We start from the raw sequence: 22,485 nt of genomic DNA on the forward strand, positions 1-22,485 counted from the left end.
TCGCAATACTTCATCTGTGTATACTCTATAGATACTTCGTATACAGATAAAAGTAAAAAGATGATAGAGACGCTATCAAATTTCACAAATTACGTCACAAAATAACTTTTAGTTTACCGAATCTGTTCAGCAAATTAGATTATTTGATTCCTACATAATACTCGATCATTGGTTTAACTGTTTAATTTCGGATATACATATTGTAAAACAAAGATACAAACAACTGTCTACGGTATTATCACCCGATCAACTTAATTTTAGGTTATGTATGTACATATGTATGTATCAAACTAGTGCCGAGCTGAATTTGAAAACATCCATATTTCTTGAAACTTTTGTTTAACCCGTCAATACTGGCCTAATTAAATAAAGTAGCAGGCGTAAAGCGTTACGTAAGCCGCCCTGAATTATCCCCAGCATTCTTCGCATTTTTGAGGATACCACACGTCATACGGGGTTGTCTCATAGCGTATGCGAGGACATGTCTCCGCGGCTGCTTTGCTTCATATTAATTCGGGTATTTGGACGAAATTGAACGTGGCTGCCATGACCTTCCCTCAGCGGTGTCCGATCGAAGCGAATGGTATTGGGGCGCAGGCGCGACACCCCCGCAAAGGCGCCCCCTCCCCCAGAAAACCCCCGTTTCCCTTCCCCTCGAGTGTCCCCGTAACCGCCCACCGCCCACCCCAGTCCGCCCACGCCGACTTCTGCAGTTTCTATAATTATACGCGACGCGGCGAGCTCTCAATGGGGTGGAGATGGGGACACGCGTGTCCCATTATTTTCACCCCTTTGACCTGGCTCGTTGCACTCTCAATTGATTTATTATGGACTTGTACGTGGTTAATCTTAAATGTATGTAGTTTGTAAGTGTGTGGCGCTGATTTCGTTTCGCAATTTATAGTTCGAGTTCATTTTAAGAGTTTAGGGCAACTTATGAGAAAATAACAACCCATTAAATGCCACTGATATTTATATAAGTAGATATGTAGTAATTATTTTTATTTAGGGCAAATGGTAAACATGTCCGGCTGCAAAGAAGGGGAAATAAAGACACGTATGCAGTAGGTACGGGATGCATTTAGGCGAATGAATGCCGGTTTTTATTCCACAATTCCACCTTGCCTGAAGAAAAAGATCTTCAATCAATGCGTTTTGTAAGTGAAGAGTTGATGACGTATGGCTGTGAAACTTGGACATTGAACGGCAAAATTTTACACAAAATCCAATGCACGCAAATAATGATGGTACGCTCGACATAATGAGGAGAGATCGGAAACGGAATATGTAGGTGAGAAGTATGAGAAGGGTAGATTTAAATGGCAATGCGTGGGTCACTTGGTTAGAAGAATGAAAGAAATGTGGACAAAAGAAGTGCTAGAATGGTACCCAAGAGAATATAAAACTAAATAAATGAATAAAAGGGTGATAGGAAAGTCGGAAGGAAGATGGTCGGATGAAATTAGGAAAATGATGAGGGTTGCACAAAACAAAGACGAATGGAAGCGTGTTGGAGGCCTTCATCCGGCAATGGATGATGAATGGCAATAAATGATGATGGTAATGATGATACCGATGTATAGGTATATAAAAAATAAACACTTAATATTAAATCTGAAATGTGAATATAATTGTTTAGCTTATTGTAAAATAAGCGAAGCATTCATTGAAAGCGGAAAAAGGAGAAATTATATATAATATACCTACATATGTACATACATATGTATGTACATATATGTATGTATGGATATATGTCCACAATCTTCTAGTAATTATTGAGCTTGACTGACTTGAGTTTCTCAAATCTCTTGACGGATGGGAACGATTGGGTTTGCCTCTCGGAGCTTTTTAAGATATATGTATTTTTCGTCATACATCATTGGATTTGATAAGCACATTCATACGTATATATGTATGTATGTAAATATACTTAATGGTATTAATTTTATATTATATGTAAAATATGCGGTTCCCAAAATGTTGAATATCTCTTAGCTAGTTGATGAACTATTCTACCTTAGAATCTATTAAGACCCACTTTATGGTACTGCGTTATAGGGTAGCGTTTTCTCGAGTACTTATTAAATACTGTACTTGTCGTTTGGTTCGTACTAAACATGCTAGCAGATTAACCTATTTCACCTGCTACGTTTTGGTCTTGGGGGAATATTTTGGACTTCGCTAACCACTAACAGATGATAACGATCAAAAGTCAAATAGCTGTGCTAATTTGAAAATGATATAATCGTCCCAGACTACAGAGTGGTACGTGTACATGTAATATGTGGGTCAGTGTTTTTATCGCGCTGCGTACTTCTCTTACATCTTCCGAATTATAATCAGGGCTGGCGACTTTCGGTTTTGTTTCCTTTTTTATCTTATTTTTTTTATATACGAATTTTTCGTGAGGAAAACCGTTTCAGATTTCCTTTGTTTCTCCGAGTGTGGTGGTGGTTTTTCCGTTTGCACATGCCTTACATAACTGCCTGTAATGTCGTTGCCGCGCTTGAGTTTTCTTATCGTTTTTTTTTCCTCCACTCCCTTACTCTTTCCCTCCGGAGGATTTCATTTTCTTCGCGTTAAATCACCTCTCGTTTTTTCCCGTCCTCACAAAAGTTTGATGGATTTGCGTTGACGTCGAGATTCGCATAATATTTTGATTCCTCTTCAGCTCCTTTCGTCATTTTTTTTCTCAGCTCGACTCCATTCATGCAAGTTTTCGCCTTCCAAATCCCTTACAATTTATAACAAAACTTGTTTATTCATTTTATTCGAGTATTTATTCATTGTTATTATTATATCTAACGTGTTGAAAAACATGATAGAACTTTTTCACATGTACATAAAATTATATTAACCCTGACGTATTTTTTGTTGAAAGCCCGCCACGCTGAAAATTTCGCCAAAATTTCCAAATATAATTATCTTGAAATCCAATAGAAAGCAGCTATAAAAATTGTAGCTAATCTAAACAAACCCTAGATAACTAACGCCGAGGATTTCGAGAATTTTCGGTGTAAACTTGTCTTTATAAACGTTGACAAATTAATGACACGGATTACACGACAATGCATATTTTTTCAATGCCATATACCTGGAAAAGCTTAGCGGGTAGTATTCTTGTTTACTTTGTACATGTTCAAAATACGACGCCTATCAGCATTTTTCAGGCCTATGGACTTGTTTGCAAAACGCCGATTGGCGTTATATACGTTTTAAATTACATTATACTTTGTTAAATATGCTTGACAATTCACCATTGATGATTATATTGATTTTTAACAATAATTTAAATAACCTCACCAGGATTTTCCCACTTGTTTTAATTTTGTCCTATATTGTATGAAATTTTCCATATCAACCCTTTTTCAACGTTTACGACTTGGCATGGGTCGTTTGCCGCTCCCATATATTCTTTTAACGGTCCCTGTGCGTAATTAACATATGTCATACATCACTTTTAATTGGTTGTTGTGTAAATTCTAATAGTAGTTTCGGTTTTAAAATTTTTATTTTGATTAAAAACGTGTAAGATTAATACCCTTATTTCGTTTGTAACTACATTTTATTAAAATAAAAATGTATTTTGAAATAAATCATCTACTTATTTTTTTAAAAAAGGCAAGGGAGACAATTTATAATGGGTTTGATTTAATGTGTAGATACATACTATATATATTACATATACAATTGCAATATTCGTGCTTATAATGATTATAAACGTATTGATACGTACATATTTCCATATGTATAGTATGTTAAACATCTCATTTTGGACTATTAGCTATTTATTACACGGCATTGTTAGTAATTTTTAAAATCCAGCCTATTTTATAGTAATCGTGGATAAAGGTAAATCTTACCGAAATGTTATTTTTGAGTTTTATCAATAATTTTTAACAAAATTTGAAAGTTCTGATTATATTATACGTACTGATTATATTATACGCACATGCATGTATATTTAACATGTGTGTATTATAGTATAAATATAGCCTCCAAGTAAATCGTGTACATATATAAATATATTACAATAATAGTTTTATTCATCTAAACACGCACGTAATTAAATTATATAATAAAATTTAATTTTTCGTTATATAATCTCAAAAAATAAAAGTTTTATATAAATAAATAGTAATGAATCAATTTATTATAAATTCAAATTAAACATTTTTTTTGTATCTTTAGCATTTTTTGATATATGCGAAAAATTAACGTTTGTGTGATTTTTCCCATTTAACAATGCATTTCCTCTTAAAAGTATTTCTTTATATTTGTCGCATTTTTATATATTTCTTTATCTTTATACTTATCTTTTATTAAGTCGCTTTTTATTCTTTTATATTATTTTTTATTTGTTATGTTAGTTTTTAATTTGTATGTACTTTATAAAGTATTACAAATTATTGAAACGGACATCACCGCCCCTATTCATCCATTAAATCGAAGTGTCATTGTTTGTGGAAGAGAAAAGGACTTATCATTATTAATTGATTAAATTGAGGTAGATATTGTTATCTTGATTGACAAGCGCAGCTCCGTGTTCTAAAAATAAGGTTCTTAATTCATTATCCGGGAAATTTCCCTCCCCCTACTTTTATGACGTCTATATTGCGTAAATTCTAATTTAATGGACACCTCAGATAAATCGAAGTGTCATCGTGACTTGATCGATCAAATGATAGATGCTGTTATCAATCTTTAAAGGCAAGTGTAGATATGTGTGCTAAAATATGGGTTTCTATTCATAACTTTTGAGATTTCCATACAGCCCCTCCCAGTAAATATATTGCGTTAATTCTAATTTAACGGACACCCCAACCTTTATTCGTACGCTAAATTGAAGTGTCATGATTCGCGGACGAGAAAAGGATTTAATCGATTAAATCGAGATTGGTTACTGCTAAAATACGGGCCTCTACTCATAACTCTCGGGATTTTCATTCCCATGTCAAATCGAAGTGTCATCGTTTGAGGACGAGAAAAGGACTTTTGCAAAAGAAGAGAAGCACGAAGAACGTGTTTTTTTTAAAGAGATTTGCATATGTAAAATAAAAACGCTAGCACGCTAAACGCTATGATATTGCACCCTGGTTTTAATCCTTGTATTGACATTGGTTTGACAGTGAACGATAACGGTGATTCCTATATTGAAGAAATGTAGGAGAATTTTTTCGAAAAAAAGGACCCATGCAGATTTTTCACAACGAGAGGCCAAGAACGTGCCCGTGCCCGTGCCGTTCATTTCAGTGATCGATAACGGTGATATATTTCAAGAAACGTTCAGGTCCACGTGTTAAAATATGGATTTCTATTCATCACTCTTTTTTTTTCATTCATTTACCTGAGATTTTCATTTAACCCCCCCCCCCCCAGTTAATTGCTTTAATTCTAATTGAACGGACACATTCGCAGACGAGAAAATCGAGATGATCAATCTTGATTGGCTAGTGCGATCCGCATGCTAAAATACGAATCAGTATTCATAACCCTAGGGATTTTCATTCCCGCCGCCAAATCGAACTTTGCGGACAAAAAAAAAAAACTTTTGCAGACACAGAGAAGCATGCGGAACGTGTTTTTAGATAGTTTTGCACATGTAAAAAAAAACGCTAGCACGCATAATCTGTGCTACTGCACTCAGATTTTAATCACACAGTTTGACAGCGATCGATAATGGTGATTCCCACATATATACATATACATATATATCAGTGGCGTGCGCTGAAATTCTCTCTCTTTTTGTCGTGCACGAACAGGATACAAGAGGAACAGCCTGTTCCTCTTGTATCCTGCTCGTGTACATTAAATAAGGCTGTACGACAAAAAGAGAGAGAATTTCAGCGCACGCCACTGATATATATGTATATATATATATATATATATATGTATATATATATATATTTTTTTTTTTTACATAGATATACATACATATACCAGGAAGGCTTGACAGGAATGCGCCTTCCTAGACAATTAATTACAAACAATGCAGCATTTTTATTACATAAATCACTGTATTTCGAGAAGCTGAAGAACACGAAATTAACAATTAATTAATCAATCAATCCGTTGAGACATCCAGGGATTTAAGATTTGTACATATGACAGCAGATAGGATGATTTTTTTGCCAAAATTTTGGGGAACCGGTTCAACAATGATCAGATAAAATTGGCTGATAAGAAACGATCGACTTGGAGTCACAAATATCCAAGTCTAACCATCAGTATAGCGGGATCGAACCCAACAATCACTTGGTGCCAAACATACACGCTACCACTGAGCCATATTGAAGAAATGTAGGAGAAACTTGTCGAAGAATAAAAAAACCATGTGTATTTTTCACAACGAGATGCCAAGAACGTGTCCGTGCCGTTCAATTCAGTGATCGATAGCGGTGGTTCCCATATTTGAAGAAATGTAGGAGAAACTTGTCGGAAAAAAAATAACCCATGCGGATTTTTCACAACGAGAGGCCGAGTATGATTCAGTGTGTTTTAGCCCTAAATCGAGCTATGTATGTATATGATAGACGCTGTTATCAATTGACGATTGACAAGCGCGGATCCGATAGTGTCCGCGAAATCGGCGCGTTTGCGCATTGTTTAATGTCAGTGTGTTGTCTGTGGGCAGCGGGCACGGTGTTACGCAACCGCCGCGTCTCCGGAGCGCCCGCCCCCCGGCCTCCGCCCCCAGGCCTTTGCCCCCCGCCTACGATCGCCCCTCTTCGCCAGTCGCCCCCGAGACTGTGACGCGTGCGCGCGGATCGCCAGCCGTACACCCACAACCCTTACCGTCAGTTTGTTGTCGCCATCCGATCGGGCATAACCAGGTAACTGAAAACTGCACATACGATTTTTTACAGGCCTCCTTCAGCATCGTTCATATTCGCTTTTGCGATATTTGCGCGTGTATATACGATATAACATACGAGGCGCTTCAGTGCGATTGCGCGCCACCTTCCCTTTGTCGCTTGAATGAAAATTCGGGGGTGAATCGGCTCTGAAGACTTCTGTTCGATTGCGAAATTTTTCTTTTTTCGTCTTTGTGCAATATTGTTATTTTTAATAATGTTGTATTCTCTATACGTCTAGAATCTCCCATTTGGGAGGGTGACGCAAGCAGTGCGCGCGATGCTGAAAATCTACCGTGTAAAATCTCGTTCGGTTTGTGACACTTTAGTGTGTAGATCGTTGCGGTTTTATTCGGATGGAATTTTGCCAATTCGATTCAATTATTGAACTGTTGAAATTTGTATGTAATTTTCACTCTAGTATCGAAATACATTCGATACAGTGTATCGATTGTTGCAACTAAAATTGGGTTAGATGTCGTTTATAAATCATTACAAGGATTTCAAATCATCTTTTTACCGGAAAGAACTGACGATAAATCAATATATGAGCCGTTATATTTGAAAGTCCAATTTTCAGTTCCAAAAATATTATTTCTGTTTGGGTTAATTCATTAATTGTTATCAGTTCTAATTCAATGTGTTCAGAATCTCGGAAAAGCAGAATAAACGTATTACAGGCCACCGGTGTCTTTAAATATTGTTAAACGCAAAGCCTTATATTTAATGTTTTACGAGATATTTTTCGAAGCGAAGAAAAGTGGACTTTCAAATATAACGGCTCATATTTTCCGCTATCTTTAATAATACATATATATGTATATATGTATTGAAAGTTTTTTGAGCTTTTTAATTTATCTACATATGATATGTACGTAGTAATAGACGAAGATTTGTAATCGTGTGAAAATTCGACCCCGAAATTTTGTTCTTATTTTTTTCCTTAGAATTTATTGGCCTGAGCTTAGAATTTTTTTTATTTATTAGAATGTGTAAATCTTTTATTTTTGTCTATATTCTGTTGGCTAGTCAATTTATTCTAGCTAGGGCAGTTCTCTCAGTATTTCGTTACATATTTACATACCAAGAAAGTAATTATGGAATATATTGTATTATTTATCACTGTCTGTGTGCACGTACCTTTGCACTCCATTTAATCGGTCGACATAAAAAAAAATAATAAATTAAAAATACGATTTTTTTTTCAAAACCTTTAACCAAATTTTAAATATTATTATTATATGTCGCATACATGACGAACGTTCACGCCCAGCACGTGGGCACGCATTAGGCTATTATTACCTACGATAAATATTTCACCTTAAAAAAATAGCAAATTAAATATATATTCAACATTAAATTTTCCTCTACTTACAACTAAACATAAAGTTACGTATTTTGGAAACTGTAAAGTAGAGGCGCTGTAAACTGGGGCTTTACTGTAGTATTCGGGAATTGTATGTACTTTTTATTCGAATTTGTTTTTTTTTAAACGAACGTAAATGTGATTTCCATTAAATTGATACTATTTGCATAATTGTAATTCAATACGTAAATTTAATACAATTCGACATTGTTTTGGTTTGCTCGTTGTACAATAGTTTGGTCGACTCAAATTGTATAATATTCTTCTGGCGAACGAGACTACTCGGTTTATTTTTCTGATTGTTCGGACGGGTCACAGTTCAATTTCAGACTTGACCTTTTCGAACGACTCCATTGCCTAGGTACCTACTTCACTGAATTAAAAATGTAGTTGTAAAATTGAATTCGACACTTACGTATTTAATGTAACTGCTAGACGTAAAATGTGACTCATTTTCACGACTCCTTCTACTGCGTGATTTGCAAGTCTGATTTTATTTTTATATTTTATGTGTCGGGTATTATTTTATTTTATTTGACCTTAGACCCACATCTCAAGTTACGCAACATAACTAAATGCTCCTTCACCTTTTCTTGAAATTTTTGTTTTATTTTATTACAGGTAAACCCATTTTTACATTACAAATACACTTATATATAAAAATCGATATACAGTAAATTTTCGCAAGAAATACATACATACATTTTTACAGATTATTATATTTATAACAATCAACGAAATCGGGGTTGTCAATTTGGTGGAACCGTTTCAACAATGAAATTAGACAAATTGTCAAACTTTGATAGGAAATGATCAACCTGGAGTCACATATACCTGAGGTCTGGCCAGCAACACCAGGTCGTGGAATTAACCCATTACCCCTCAGTTGAAAGCATCATATATATAAAGACGGTAATCTGTGTGTGTGTGTGTCCTAACTCTAGCCGAACATAATGAACGAATCGATAAAAATCGATTAATTCATTTTTAGACGAGACGACTTTGTCGCGACTCGAACCGATCACCCCAAATAGCCTGAAAATTTGTCTAAATTGAGCTAATGGTCTCGGACATCACGCCAAATCCAATTTTTCATTTCGCCTTTTTTTTTAAACATTAATTGAAATATTCCTTCTCGCCATATAAAAATACGTAATTTTAATAATTTCATTTAGCGAGGTTTTGAACCATTTTTTTTCTTTTCATATAAAACAATTAAATATATATTTTTAATTGAAATTATTGAAATTAATTTATATTTTAGCGTATATTTGAAAAATAAAATTAATTCCAAATCACGGAATCGAACTAAGGCCCCCTCGCCCAGAACAGGTCGCTAGCCATTAGACTACAGCCTCGTCAGAAAAAAACGCTCTAAAATTACTTAATATTCGATTATCCTATAGAAGTATGGGGAACCAATCATTCGCGTATCTTCGGCTTTCGTCGACAATCTTTTTCGATTTCCGATTTCTTATGATCAACCATCAACCAGTATGGGGAACAATTTTTTTTTTTTTTTGTGCCTTTGTCTTTCCGAAACCAGTCGATTCCATATCTTTAACTTTATTTTTATTCGAGTTTCAATTTCTTTTCGAAACCACCCGTTGAAATCAACGGGCCCTACACTAGTTATACATATGTTAACCATTGGGCTATGTTGCTGGTTGAATAATGTTTTCCCAAACCTATTAGTGGTTCTTACGAGCCAAATTTATTCAATTTTTTTATTCTTCAATATTATTTTTGTTACTTATTACTATAATACATACTTATTCCCAATTTTACGCGGATCGCTTTTTACGCGGGTTTTCGCAAACATAATCTACCTTGGAAATGGAAGATCGGGTGTATTTTTTAAATACATACAATATATTTAAAAAATTAAAGAAAATAATAATTAAGTAAATATGGGAACATTATTATTATTTAAAAAGAATATTTTTTATCACAAATGTTTTTGTATATGTATGTATGTAAAAACATACATTAAACATTATATAAAAGTGTTAAGAAATATTTGTACTACTCAACTTTACCTTTACATTTTCTGTCTGCATTTTGCCACTCGGCATTGTTTGGGTGGTTAGTATAATATTTGGTAAAATCCTTTCAAAGGACTAAAACCCCTAGCGATAGCGTTTTCGTACTAATTTAGACAAATTTGGTGGGCTGTGGATTTACATTGCCGTCAAACATATAATACAAATATTAATTGTTGTATTGTATATGTACGTATAGAAGACTTATATCAAACACATTTTCACGTCATACTTACATATATTTCTATAAAGGAGTCATCAATATATGATACTTACACATTGATTAATTTACATACTATGTGTTCAACTCTGCACAATACTTATATAATATATAAATAATTCATCAATCCTCTCAAGGGTGAAAATTCCGTCTAATTTTATCTTATTGATCTATTCTACACTTTGCGGGACACATTCCAACACAGATCATTTTATTATACGGCCATAAAATTGTTTATGACCTCAAATAGTATCTTTGGAAGGGAATGAAAACCGAATCGGCCAGTTTTTGTATGTGTACATACCTATATGTACATATGTGCTTACGTATGTATAATTTTGTGGTTCTGTATTCGTGCGACGTGTGTGTTTATTTTACCTCACTAATGAGTATTCGCCATTAATGCCATTTTATCGATCTTGGATACATATTTACTTTCATATATACACAGACATGAAAGTTTTTTAAATGTCGAATACGTTTATATATGTACATATGTCTAATTTTCTCGAGTGAAATTCATGTACTGCTATGGAAATTTCGATTAATTTTCAATGAATCATTCAAACGATATCTAACGTTGGGAAACGGTGGAAATTGGGCCCCCGGAGGATATTAGATTATAAAGCAACACCGTTATGGCGTTTATTACGACCGTGAAAATTTATCGTACTATTTTCGAGCTCGCATTTTCCATTTAAAATTCGCCCCATTTTCAGACGATCGGTGTACATGTAGTCTTAGATGTAGGTATGGAGATGTATTACGACAGTCGAAGCGTGTACTTCATTTGTATTCAATAGGCATGTTTGAAAATTGGATTAGCTATCGAGATGGTCTCAGCGCCTGTGTAGGTATCCCTCTTCCACTGACGCGCTAAGCTCTGTGTATTCCACACCAGTGTTTCTCAAGTGTATTACGTATGTATAACAGTGTTCCAGTTGATTAATTTAGAACTCGCACCGAATGACACGTACTTATTATACCGGGTAGAAAAAAGTCTGGATTTATGGTTTTAACTTTTAAATACATATGTATTGGAATATTATATTTTTAATCAAATTGACTGTTATTTATTAAGGTAAACGGATTATTTCATATATTACGATCGCGCAAACGACAATCGTTGGGACGAAAATCGCGGATACGGAATATCTGGAGATCTCATTAGTATGATAGTTCGCGTGTAATGGAATTTTCGGGTGTCAGATGTTTCGTGATCGAGATTTTGGTGACGTGTGCAAAATCGCTTTGTGCGGAATAATCACCGAACCATTTTTTAGGCGTGTTAGGCGTTCGATGGATGCCTTTCGCACAAAAATGTTTCATTATTGTCAATTTCTTAGAAAAAGCATTATTTTTCCTCTTACATAAAACACTATTGGGCTGGTCTATTGTTATTTGAAAAGCATCCATCGAACGCCTATCTGTAGTTATGATTAGACAACAGAGGGCGATTAAAGTAATTTGCTTTTGGGGCGTTATGACTAGTCACCGGACCCAGAAGGTGCCGCGTATTGTTCAAAGGTTGTAAATGCATTGTTAAAGGTTTGCCGAACCTTTTTTACAAAGGATTTACAACAATGGATCAATGAATAGCACTGTGACTATCCTACCTCTAGTTATGACTAGTCTTAACGGCGGTGGATTTTCCATTTCCCAGGAAAAAGGGTTCACTATTGTCGAATTGCTATTGTCCCACAAAGCTAGATCAAAAAAAAAAGTTTTACTGTTGTCAATAGAAATTGACAATAATGAACCCATTTTTTTGGTCAAAAGTATGCTGACCGCCTTTCCCTAGTTATGACTATATGTAGTTAACTTCGTAGAAAATCTTTTTTTTTGTTCTCTTAAATAGTTATGATGCCCTTTAATACGTCATATATTTTTTCGGTTGCCAAATTCGTAGTCAAGCTCTTTTTTCTTAAATGGCAACTCCCACTTTTGACATTTTTGTTTACCCTTATTTTATGAATTAATGTTAATTTTAAATAAACTCAGATTTCGACGTACTAGATCAGTGATCGGGAAACTTTTTTGAATAAATCCAAATCGCCAAAATTCATGAAATTGACAATTTCCGAGAGCCGCAGCATATTATGTATTTTTTAATTATTGAATTAGTTCTAAATTGCATTTGATTATGAGTTATTATTAATTCTGACCTGATGTTTGATACATATAAAATGTAATAGATTTTAAATGGTTCGATGACTATTGTGACTTGGCTAATTGGGACACGTCAATAATATATCGATCACGGAATAAGTATTTGGCATTCGCAAATTTCATCCACCGAGAGTCACACAACGCGAACTGGCACACTAACGAAAATTTGAGTGCCAGATATTTCGTATTCGTGATTTTCGTGGCAATGATTGTCGTGTGCGAGATCGCCATGTGCGAAATTGTCCGTTTAGCATTTGAAATATGACTAACAGCCAGACCAGCTCTTTAACTTCTAGAAAAAACTATATAATATGTAAAACTATAAAAATATATAAAATATATACGGAATTTATGACAGACTTTACCAATTTACGTTAATGGTTTATTTTATATTTCCAATCGACGATGCTGAGGCCGTACGATCATACAAGGAGCCGCATGCTGCTCCGCAGCCACCGGTTCCCGATCACTACTAGATCGTAACACGTAAATCCAAAGATATATTTTGTACAGGAAAAAGATAGTTATTTCGCCTTATTTTTGGAGGTAGATTTGAAATAGTTCTAAAAGATAACATAAAACTATTGTTTTTGACCAACATTGGTTTACGAAGTTTACGTGTAACGCTTAAAAGATCGCTACCGTAAGTGAAAAGTATTCTAAATATAAAAAAAAAACCAACGGCCATAGATTTGGTTGTGATAATTACAATTCTATGTATATTCCTATTATGTATCTTCACTTGGATTTTACAGCTTTAAGATTTTCATGAATACCTTTTGATAGAAAAACGTCATTCACTTTAAAAACGAAGACTTACATATATAGTACACTTATTGTGCTTAAATGCTACGACAACAACAAAAAAAATACAATTAGATTAAGTTTTAACACAATTGAATTATCTTCTCAAAAATTTTACTTCATAATTATAGCATTATTTTGTACCACGTCATATCCTCGCAGTACTGACGTGCTAAAGAGATGAAAAGTGTCGTTTAGCATATCTGCTATCGCGAAAATTTGAAATTGAGCTTGAAAGACATACAATTTAATAAGCTTAACTCGGCTTAGTCACGCGGAAGGTCGTACATTAGGTCAAAACCGCGCATCCCCTCCGTCTTATAATCCTATCTGGGATTAACCTGCCAAAGCGATTATCCCCAGGTTTTCTATACGTTTCGTTAATTAATTCGATATTTTTTAAAAAACAAAACCCATTTACCCAAATTTTGTCGGGAAATATACATATTGTAACGTTGTAGTGAAAATATTCGCCGCCCCTGGCGGTTGCCTCATGAAAATTCACATATGATCTAGGATCTATATATACATACATACACACTCTTATGTGTGTATTTAGTAGTTATTTGAGCGGCACGTTCGAGATATTGCGAGCAGCAGATGGTTCAAAACGTCTGCGCTAACTTTTTGCAAACTAAAAATTTATTTTTCTGTCGAGATGCAAAGCTAAATTACACATGCATGTATTTTATTACTTTGATTAAAGGTAGACCCCTCTAAAGCTGTATTATTTATAAGCATATATAGTACTACCAATATATTTCTACATCTTAAGAAATCTTTTGTTTTTCGAATGATTGAATTTTTACTAATACATATTATGTATCCTGACGGAACAGCTGATTTAATATCACGAAAAAAGTCGCGTAATGAACAAATCTGGGTCAATCCATTTAACACTCGATTAGAGGGTCATTAGAGATGATATGTGAAGTTCTATCGTATATATTAGATTATATTTGTAGATAAATATGGTCCACGGGTATATACATAATATTACGTACCTGATGTATAATACTTGTACAAAGTGTAAAAAACATTTGGTGTACATAAATATTAGTAAACAAACTAATATTGTATAATTGTATATCATCATCATCATCTACAGCCATTCACCATCCACTGCTGGATGAAGGCCTCTGCAACACCTTTCCTTTCGTATCAGTTTGGAAGCAACATTCATACATCTCATCTCATACACTTCCCAAATATATATATTTTTAATTAATATTTTACTATGATTTTATTTACCATTACGGGTTGGCCCTGAGCATCACCTATGGCATTAAACTTGTACATGTATACATTTATGGATTATAAATTTGAAATCATATTCAAATAGTGGTGACAAATAGTATGTAGGATTGTTTTGCCAATTTGATGAGGTGCCGTTTCAACAAGAAATTAGATAAATTGGCAAACTTTGATAGCCAACGATCGACTTTGAGTCTCAAATATCCAGCAGCACTACTGAAATACTCCGAATAAATTGTTTTCAATCGTGGTCAATCTACACCTTCAGCCCGGGTACATCTCAGTTGTTAGCATTAACGCAACCACCGAGCTATACTGCTAGGTATATATCCACCCATATCCCTTGTGGCCTTCCTTGCACTCGTTTGCATTATCTCGTGTACCACTCGAGCAATTCTTTCATACGTAATTGTATATATGTACATATTTGTCAGTTTTTTCTCGAAATCTAGACATAACGATTTTGTCGTATCACTTCGAATCCCCCAATTCTGGCCTAAAATCACAATGCAAAAAATCTCGACATTGACAAAACTCATTTAGGAGGTTAAATTACATTTGAAACTGATGAGATTTGATATCACCTGACTGTTGCATGAAAGCCAGACCCACGCTAAGACAGGGCTGTTGATTTAATAAAAATCACGAAACTCGATCATATTATATTATACATACATTGAACGTGTTGCAAATAAATCGCCTCTTTACCGAGACTGTACATAGTTATGTTCGGTAATTTCTTAACCATATCATTAAATATTTTAAATTTTCCTATACTTTGTTTATTATATTGTAGCTGCATCAAATGCAACTCTATAATAGAATTGTATCATTAATAAAATTTATGTGTATGTATGTACATCCCTTGTGTATGTACATCCTTTATATAATATAAGAATATGTTCTTGTTGTACCTCACATTTGCAAATTGACAATGTATTCAAATGTCTTCTCGTATAATCCGGTTCGATGAATCAGCTGATGATCGATCCGGGATGAAATAGCAAAACTTTGGCATGTAGCCCTAAAATTTGAAGAAAAACCCTGTTTTTCGTGGAACGCATCTACCGCGTAAATCGAGGGTTGGGTCTATGTATATGTAGTCTTATTTATGATACAAGTTCATAAACCTTTTCTTATTGTTCATATGAAACTCTCGAGTTTATAAAATGTGACGCATGTGTAAGGTTGTACCTCCTGCTATATATTTTATTATATTTCCTTCGCCAGTGGGGAAAAATACATAATAAATTTGAGTTGGTTAGCTACCCAGTAAAATAGAAATTGTGCGTTGAGAGGGTAGAACACACGCGTTTATCTCCTAATAAACCTGAGTGCTTTATATAATACATATAGATATGATATAAATATTTCAAGTAGTTTGGTATTTATAATACCCATTATATCGTAATATTTATAATACCTACTTCGAGTTTACGTAAGCGTTGACATTTCAGTCATCTCGTTTGAATAAGCACTCCGCTACAAACAACCCTTGTCAACTTTTTCGCACGAAACTGTTCCATTTCGGCCCTTGTCATTTTATTTACATGATATATATATATATGCCTACGGTAAATTTTCTTTGGCACGTTTGTTCGCCTTACAATAGATGTCATGCATATATAAAGACTTTTCCCGTACGACGTAACGTTTGCGTTGCGTTTTCACGATGGGGAAAATGCTTTTAGCGTTCGCGTGCTGGGGTGTAGTGCAACTTTATTAGATTTGCTCTCCACCGTTGACGACAACCTGTTTGTTCGTGGTATCGATTTATTAGAGAATTTTCCTTTAATGGTGGAGCTTTTATTGTTTACATTTACGTGTTGAAATTTATTTTATTCGCCGATGAAAATTACCGCATTTTCTTTGTGGACTTTAGTGATGAAATTTATCTTCGCGCTTGTTATTATTTTATTTTACGATCCATTACTATAGGTACTGATGCTCGTAGAAGTGTTTTGTAGTGATGCTGTAGTTTCGCTTCCTTTTTTTCTTTAATATTATATATACCCTTCAGTGAAGGTAGTGTATTGTAGCGTGGACGTGTAGAGGGGTTTCTGGGATCGGAGGGAAAGACGCAGCGAGTATTAGTTTATCGTTGTTCTGTCGACGAGCCAGCTCCGAATGAAGCACGAAACAGATCAGTCAAATATTTATATTTATACACAGCGTTTACAATAAGCACAGATAAATCATTGGTCGTGGGTTGCGAGACCTTATCGGTTGTTGTATACGGTTCAGTGATACTTAGCCAGTGGTTGGCAAGTATCAATCATCCAATCTCTACGTTACAGTGTCTTTTTTAGAATTTCCACGGGACAAGATATGTGAAACTCAATTTTTTTTAAATCACAGACCGTCATGGTCTAATCTAAATGTGATCTAAAGATCACAATTGCCGATTAAATAAAATTTAAAACGGTGTATGCAAACCAGCAACATATCTCAGGGGGTAGCGTAGTTTATTTATTTATGTATAATGTATGACTGAGGGGTTCACAGGTTCGAGCCCTGATCCAGTGCTGCTGGTCAGACCTTGGATATATGTGACTCCAGGTCGATAGTTTCCTATCAGCACTTGCCATTATTGAATTCTTTCCTACCAAAATGTTTCAACATTATTTGAATGTAATTTCAAATTTATAACAATCTTACAATTTTTTTATATAGTTCATACATATGTATGCACAAAGTTGGCCTTAGGTGTCGGTATAAATGTTTTGTATTTGAAAGCTACACTCATTGAAGATATTAAATGTTTGAAAAAATTCAAAGAAGAATTTGAGGCTTGTTTATAGTGAACTAAAACTAGTGTGAACGATCATTGAATGAATAATAACATATATATGTACATATGTATTATTTTTTATTTATATGTATTTTTTATGTTGTTTCAGGATTTATATTTGACTTATTACAATATAAAGTGAGCTCATTTACGGTGGTGGTTCTGAAAAACAACAGCCATGGCGTTCGCAGGCCTTAAGAAGCAGATCAATAAAGCCAACCAGGTATGTAATCTTAAAAAAAATAGTATTATTTCACGTAAAAATTACCATCAAAGATTGGTATTATAAATATACGATAAATTTTGCGGCCTTATAATGTACGTATAAGTAAATTTTAATTCTTGATATCATTTTCATTCGATGTGTTCCAAATTAAGCCTGAAATAATACGTTTTCGTTATGAAAATTTCGTTAAATTTAAGTCTAAATTAATGCGATGTAATATCAGAACTAATACGATAATAATAATAAGATGTGTATTATTATCCTTTTGTCGAGTAAGAAAATCGTATTGATGGATTCGCCAGACAAAGGGATTTTCCGTGTTTTGTGTAACGACCTTTCTTCAAATACGATACGTACCTATGTGCGTATACATATATAAGTATGAAGAGTTTATTGTGTTTATTTATTTTTTTCTTATACTATTTGAAATGTATTATATCTGATAAATGTTACGGCACATACTTGCTCTGAATACAATGGCGTTATTCGGTCGTACCGAAATTGGCATGTGTTGCTTTGATTTTAAGTGTGAATGTTATATTACAGTTATAATATTATACATTTGGTGTGTTGCACGCCACTGGTCATTTGTGTGTATAATTGTTTTAATATACAGGTCATTAAAAGTGATACGCCGTTTGATTTATTTATTGACGCACAAACTGGTCTAATGCTGCGTACACACCTAACCAACGAACGACCCACAGGCCAACTTTTTAAACCAGTAGGATACAAAATATCGAAATAAAAATTAAATTAAAAAATTCAAATTAAAATATCAAAATTAAGCTAAAGAGCGAGATTGAGCTAAAATTAGATCATTGTTGATGTTTTGAATTACAACAATGTTTTGAATTACGACGATACGCATTTACAACCAGCGAAATATTTTAATTTCTCTGCTTACGAGCGAAAAATAATCTTGTTATTATTTTTGTTGCTTGTTAGTATTCTGCCGTCGATGATTGGTAAAAAACACATTGACAAAAAACCGTCGTCGGTGTTTTGTCAAAGGGTTTTTTTTTCTTTCGTCGAAATAAAATTAATAATCACACATTATTCGATAAATTTTACCTCTAAACTGATTAATTTATTAATATGATTTCCCTTTGTGATGACAAAAAAATCCGTTTGATTTAACGACAATACACCGAATTATCGACGAACGTTGGATCACCCATACTAATACATGATATAGTATCATGTATTATCAGTAGCTGTGCTTTATGATGAAGTAAAAATAATAATTCTTTGATTTTTTTTCGATCTTAGTGCGTATCTTCGTAAGTCAAAACATCTTAAGTCAGGACTACCTGTATGTGATTGTTGATGATCTAATTTTAGCTCAATCTCGAAAATTTATTTATTTTATTTTTTTTATTTTATTTAAATAGGCACACATACAGAATAAAATATAAAAAGAAAGTTGTATAATGAGACAAAAAATAATAATAAACATAAATAAAAATATAATATTCCATTTACAGTGAGCACCACATACATGGTGATATAAAAAAGTAAAATTACAAAAACATCAAGATTTTAAAAAAAAGAAAAAAAACAGATAAAGAAAAAGATACAGATAAAGTAAAAAAGAAAAAGAAAGACTATAAGGGTGAAGAAGCAAATCAACCACATATTATTTTCTTCACCTTTGTCCTAAAAATACTAAAAGAGTCTCTAAAGAGGTCAGGACAATCATCTAAGCTATCGTAAATACGGCATATACGAACGATTGCACTATTGAAAGAGGTGTTGCTTTGACAAATAGGTGGATAAAAAAGATTTGTGCATCTGGTGAATCGGGCATTAACGTTAAAATTAATCTCGCTTAAAACAGACGTTTGAAATTGTGTATGTTCTGTTTTAACTTTCAATATTTTATTTTAATTTTAACATAATGATTATAATTTTATTTTGATATTTGAATATAATAATAATAGTTTAAATTTTGATATTTTTAAATTTAATTTTTATTTCGATATTTTGTACGCTACTGGTTTAAAAAGTTGGCCTGGGGGCCGTTCGTTGGTTAGGTGCGTACGCAGCATAATGAAAACGACCCAAGAATGTGTAGTCTAATGCTTGATAACAATTTGTAGTGATTTTTTCGTGATATCTATGTACATATGTATATATTTTTTTCATACGAACGTAAATATGTACATGTAAATATCTTCATTAAGTATCTACATAACATGAACGGAAAATTATGTTCCATACTACATATATATGTATGTCATTGATTAGATTTTTTCTTAGTATATTTTTTTTATTCACCAGTGTCTACTTGTTAAAACGAATTTACTAAAATTTTCTTTACTTGTTAAAACCAATTTCGTAAAACAAAATTCTTGAAATCAAGCACACATACAAAATACTCAAAAAAATAAAAAGAGCACAATTTGACCGTACATTGAGCCGCAAAACTTTCAACATCAGATTACGGGCTAAAAGGCTTTTCCTATAATTTGGGTTTTTAACGTGTAACGTCTGAAACCTAAAGTTTTACTTTAACGAGCGCCAGAGAACACCATAATTTTCGTTTCTCTCTTCCATTATTGGAAGTGAAGAAAGGTAGCTTTATCTTAAATGAGTCTTCATCAGCGGTAGGTCATTTTTTTCGGTATTTTTATTATTATTTTTAATATGTAGATTATATGAAAATTACCTGAGGAAAAATATGTTTGCCGGTGATGACGTATGCATGTGAAACTTGGGCAGTAAACGCCAAGATATTACACAAAATGCTAATACACTCAAATAAGTATGGAACCCTTTATGCTTGCATATCAAGGAGAGATAAGAAAAAGGGTGGTGTAAATTGTAGAGATAGTGAAGACATTGAATGGGCGGGTCACGCCTAGAATTACGGGCGAAATGTGGACCAAATGTGGCGGATCACGGGCTAGAAGAATGGACGAAATGTGGACCAAAGAAGTGCTAGAATGGCACCCGAGATAATTTTAAGGGTGAAAGGAAGTCCACAAGGAAGATTGGACGAAATGTGGACCAAAGAAGTGTTAGAATGGTACCCGAGATAATGTTATGGTTGAAAGGAAAGCCGCAAGGAAGATGAGTGGATGAAATTACAATAGTGTGTTAGATGCGATTGATGAGAGTTGCGCAAAAAAAAAAAACACGAATGGAAGTGTTGGAGAGGCCTTTATCCAACAGTGGTTGGTGAATGGCTTTAAATGATGATTTCAATTTCATTTCAAGTTGACCCTTTTTCATTTCAAATTAAACCTTTTTCATTTTAAATTGACCCCTTTTTAATGTCAATTTGAAATGAAAAAGGTGTAATTTGAAATGAAAAAGGTTTAATTTGAAATGAAAACGCGTCAATTTGAAATGAAAAAGGGTCTATTTAGATGAGAAACCTATATGAAAAGTAATTATTTTTATTAATAAATCAAATTAATATCTTGAATTTATGAAAATATTACTTTTATAATTTTTTTTCAATATTAGATTAAGAGATAAAATTTTAATTATCCATATAACGTAAATGTTACCAGATTTTTCCGGAAATTTTAATTTTTCTCTTGCCACACGTATTATATTTATGTGCATACATACATACATTTGTATATTAAAAAATATGTTGCACATCTCTGTTCCATATTAAAACCGTTTTCATAAGAAGATTAAATTTTCTTCACATATAATAGAATTCGTTTGCTTCTCTTTTACATCCACCCGTATATTTATTTTGATATAAATATGAACTGTAGATAAATCCTATAAAGGAAAATATAGACGAAAAATGAGAATTCCTAGGTAACTATTTTTTTAATCCGTTTTCAAATCTCTCTGAAAAATTCAGCTCGTTACAGGGAAAAATCTCGATTTTCCTCGAAATGTTTCTGTTCTTTCTAAGTATTATACATACATACATATATGTATAGTAATTTGATATTTGATACCATCGAGTATTGATACTAATGTTTATACAATTTATTAAAATAATACCGATATTACACAAGAACAATAAATTGAATTTTTATCATAATACATATGTATGTATGTACTTACAATCAATAGTATATAAATAAATTCAATATAATAATTTAAATTTGTTTATAACATACATACATACATTAAAATACTTCATCGAATTTCAAAGAATTTCGAATTCAAACACCCGGTTCAGTGGTCTAAGCTAAACTACATATTCAGTATAACGCAAAATCAAATCGAACATTAGTACATATTAAAATATAACACTGTGTCGTAATTCTCCAATAACAATGTTTCGCGTAATGAGATCGTGTGGAATTACAATAATAGCAACAGTATTAATATGTGTACAAATCGACGTAAACGTGTACACATAATGTGTACATAACGGGGCGCGATGGCGACGTGGCAATGGTGGGTGGGGGTGGGTGGTGGGGTTGGGGTTTCCCCGTTTCGGAGTCCCCGGTTTGTTATTGATCCCGCCTGTCCCCCGCGGTGACTCCCGACCCCGCCGTGACGCCCGTCCACCCTAACCCTCCCTTGACCTATATATTTATATCATCCACCCTTCCATCCCTCCGGATTGCACGTCGGGTTTCCCCCGTTTAGCTTCGGCTTGTTGCGTTCTAAATGATCTCTTGGCTCACGTGGACTGGACACGTCCAAGTCACATGTGCACCAAAGTTTCGTACAAGGCAAATATGCACAACGGTACACGTATCTACTACATATGTATTATTTCATCTTATTGACTTTTTTGTATTCCGTTTGTGTAGAAGAACTTCGATTTTGATGT

The 22,485-nt window shown here is 33.7% G+C and overlaps 2 protein-coding genes across 4 annotated transcripts in view; one reads left to right on the forward strand and one right to left on the reverse strand.

The window, feature by feature from the left end:
• The window catches only part of LOC143910245 (zinc finger MYM-type protein 1-like), a 727,250-nt gene that overhangs the window by 40,360 nt on the left and 664,405 nt on the right, over nt 1-22,485 (reverse strand). The gene's annotated exons all lie outside the window — the stretch shown is intronic.
• Nucleotides 1-22,485, forward strand: part of EndoA (SH3 domain containing GRB2 like, endophilin-A) — a 48,970-nt gene that overhangs the window by 15,060 nt on the left and 11,425 nt on the right. For all 3 annotated transcript variants that reach the window (XM_077428884.1, XM_077428887.1, XM_077428885.1), the window contains exon 2: nt 17,610-17,723. In XM_077428884.1, coding sequence (XP_077285010.1) covers nt 17,679-17,723 — 45 coding nt within the window. In that variant the 5' untranslated portion in view covers nt 17,610-17,678. The remainder of the gene's footprint in view (nt 1-17,609; nt 17,724-22,485) is intronic.

This window comes from Arctopsyche grandis, chromosome 4, assembly GCF_051622035.1.
Source record: "Arctopsyche grandis isolate Sample6627 chromosome 4, ASM5162203v2, whole genome shotgun sequence".
Taxonomy (NCBI): Eukaryota; Metazoa; Arthropoda; class Insecta; order Trichoptera; family Hydropsychidae; genus Arctopsyche; species Arctopsyche grandis.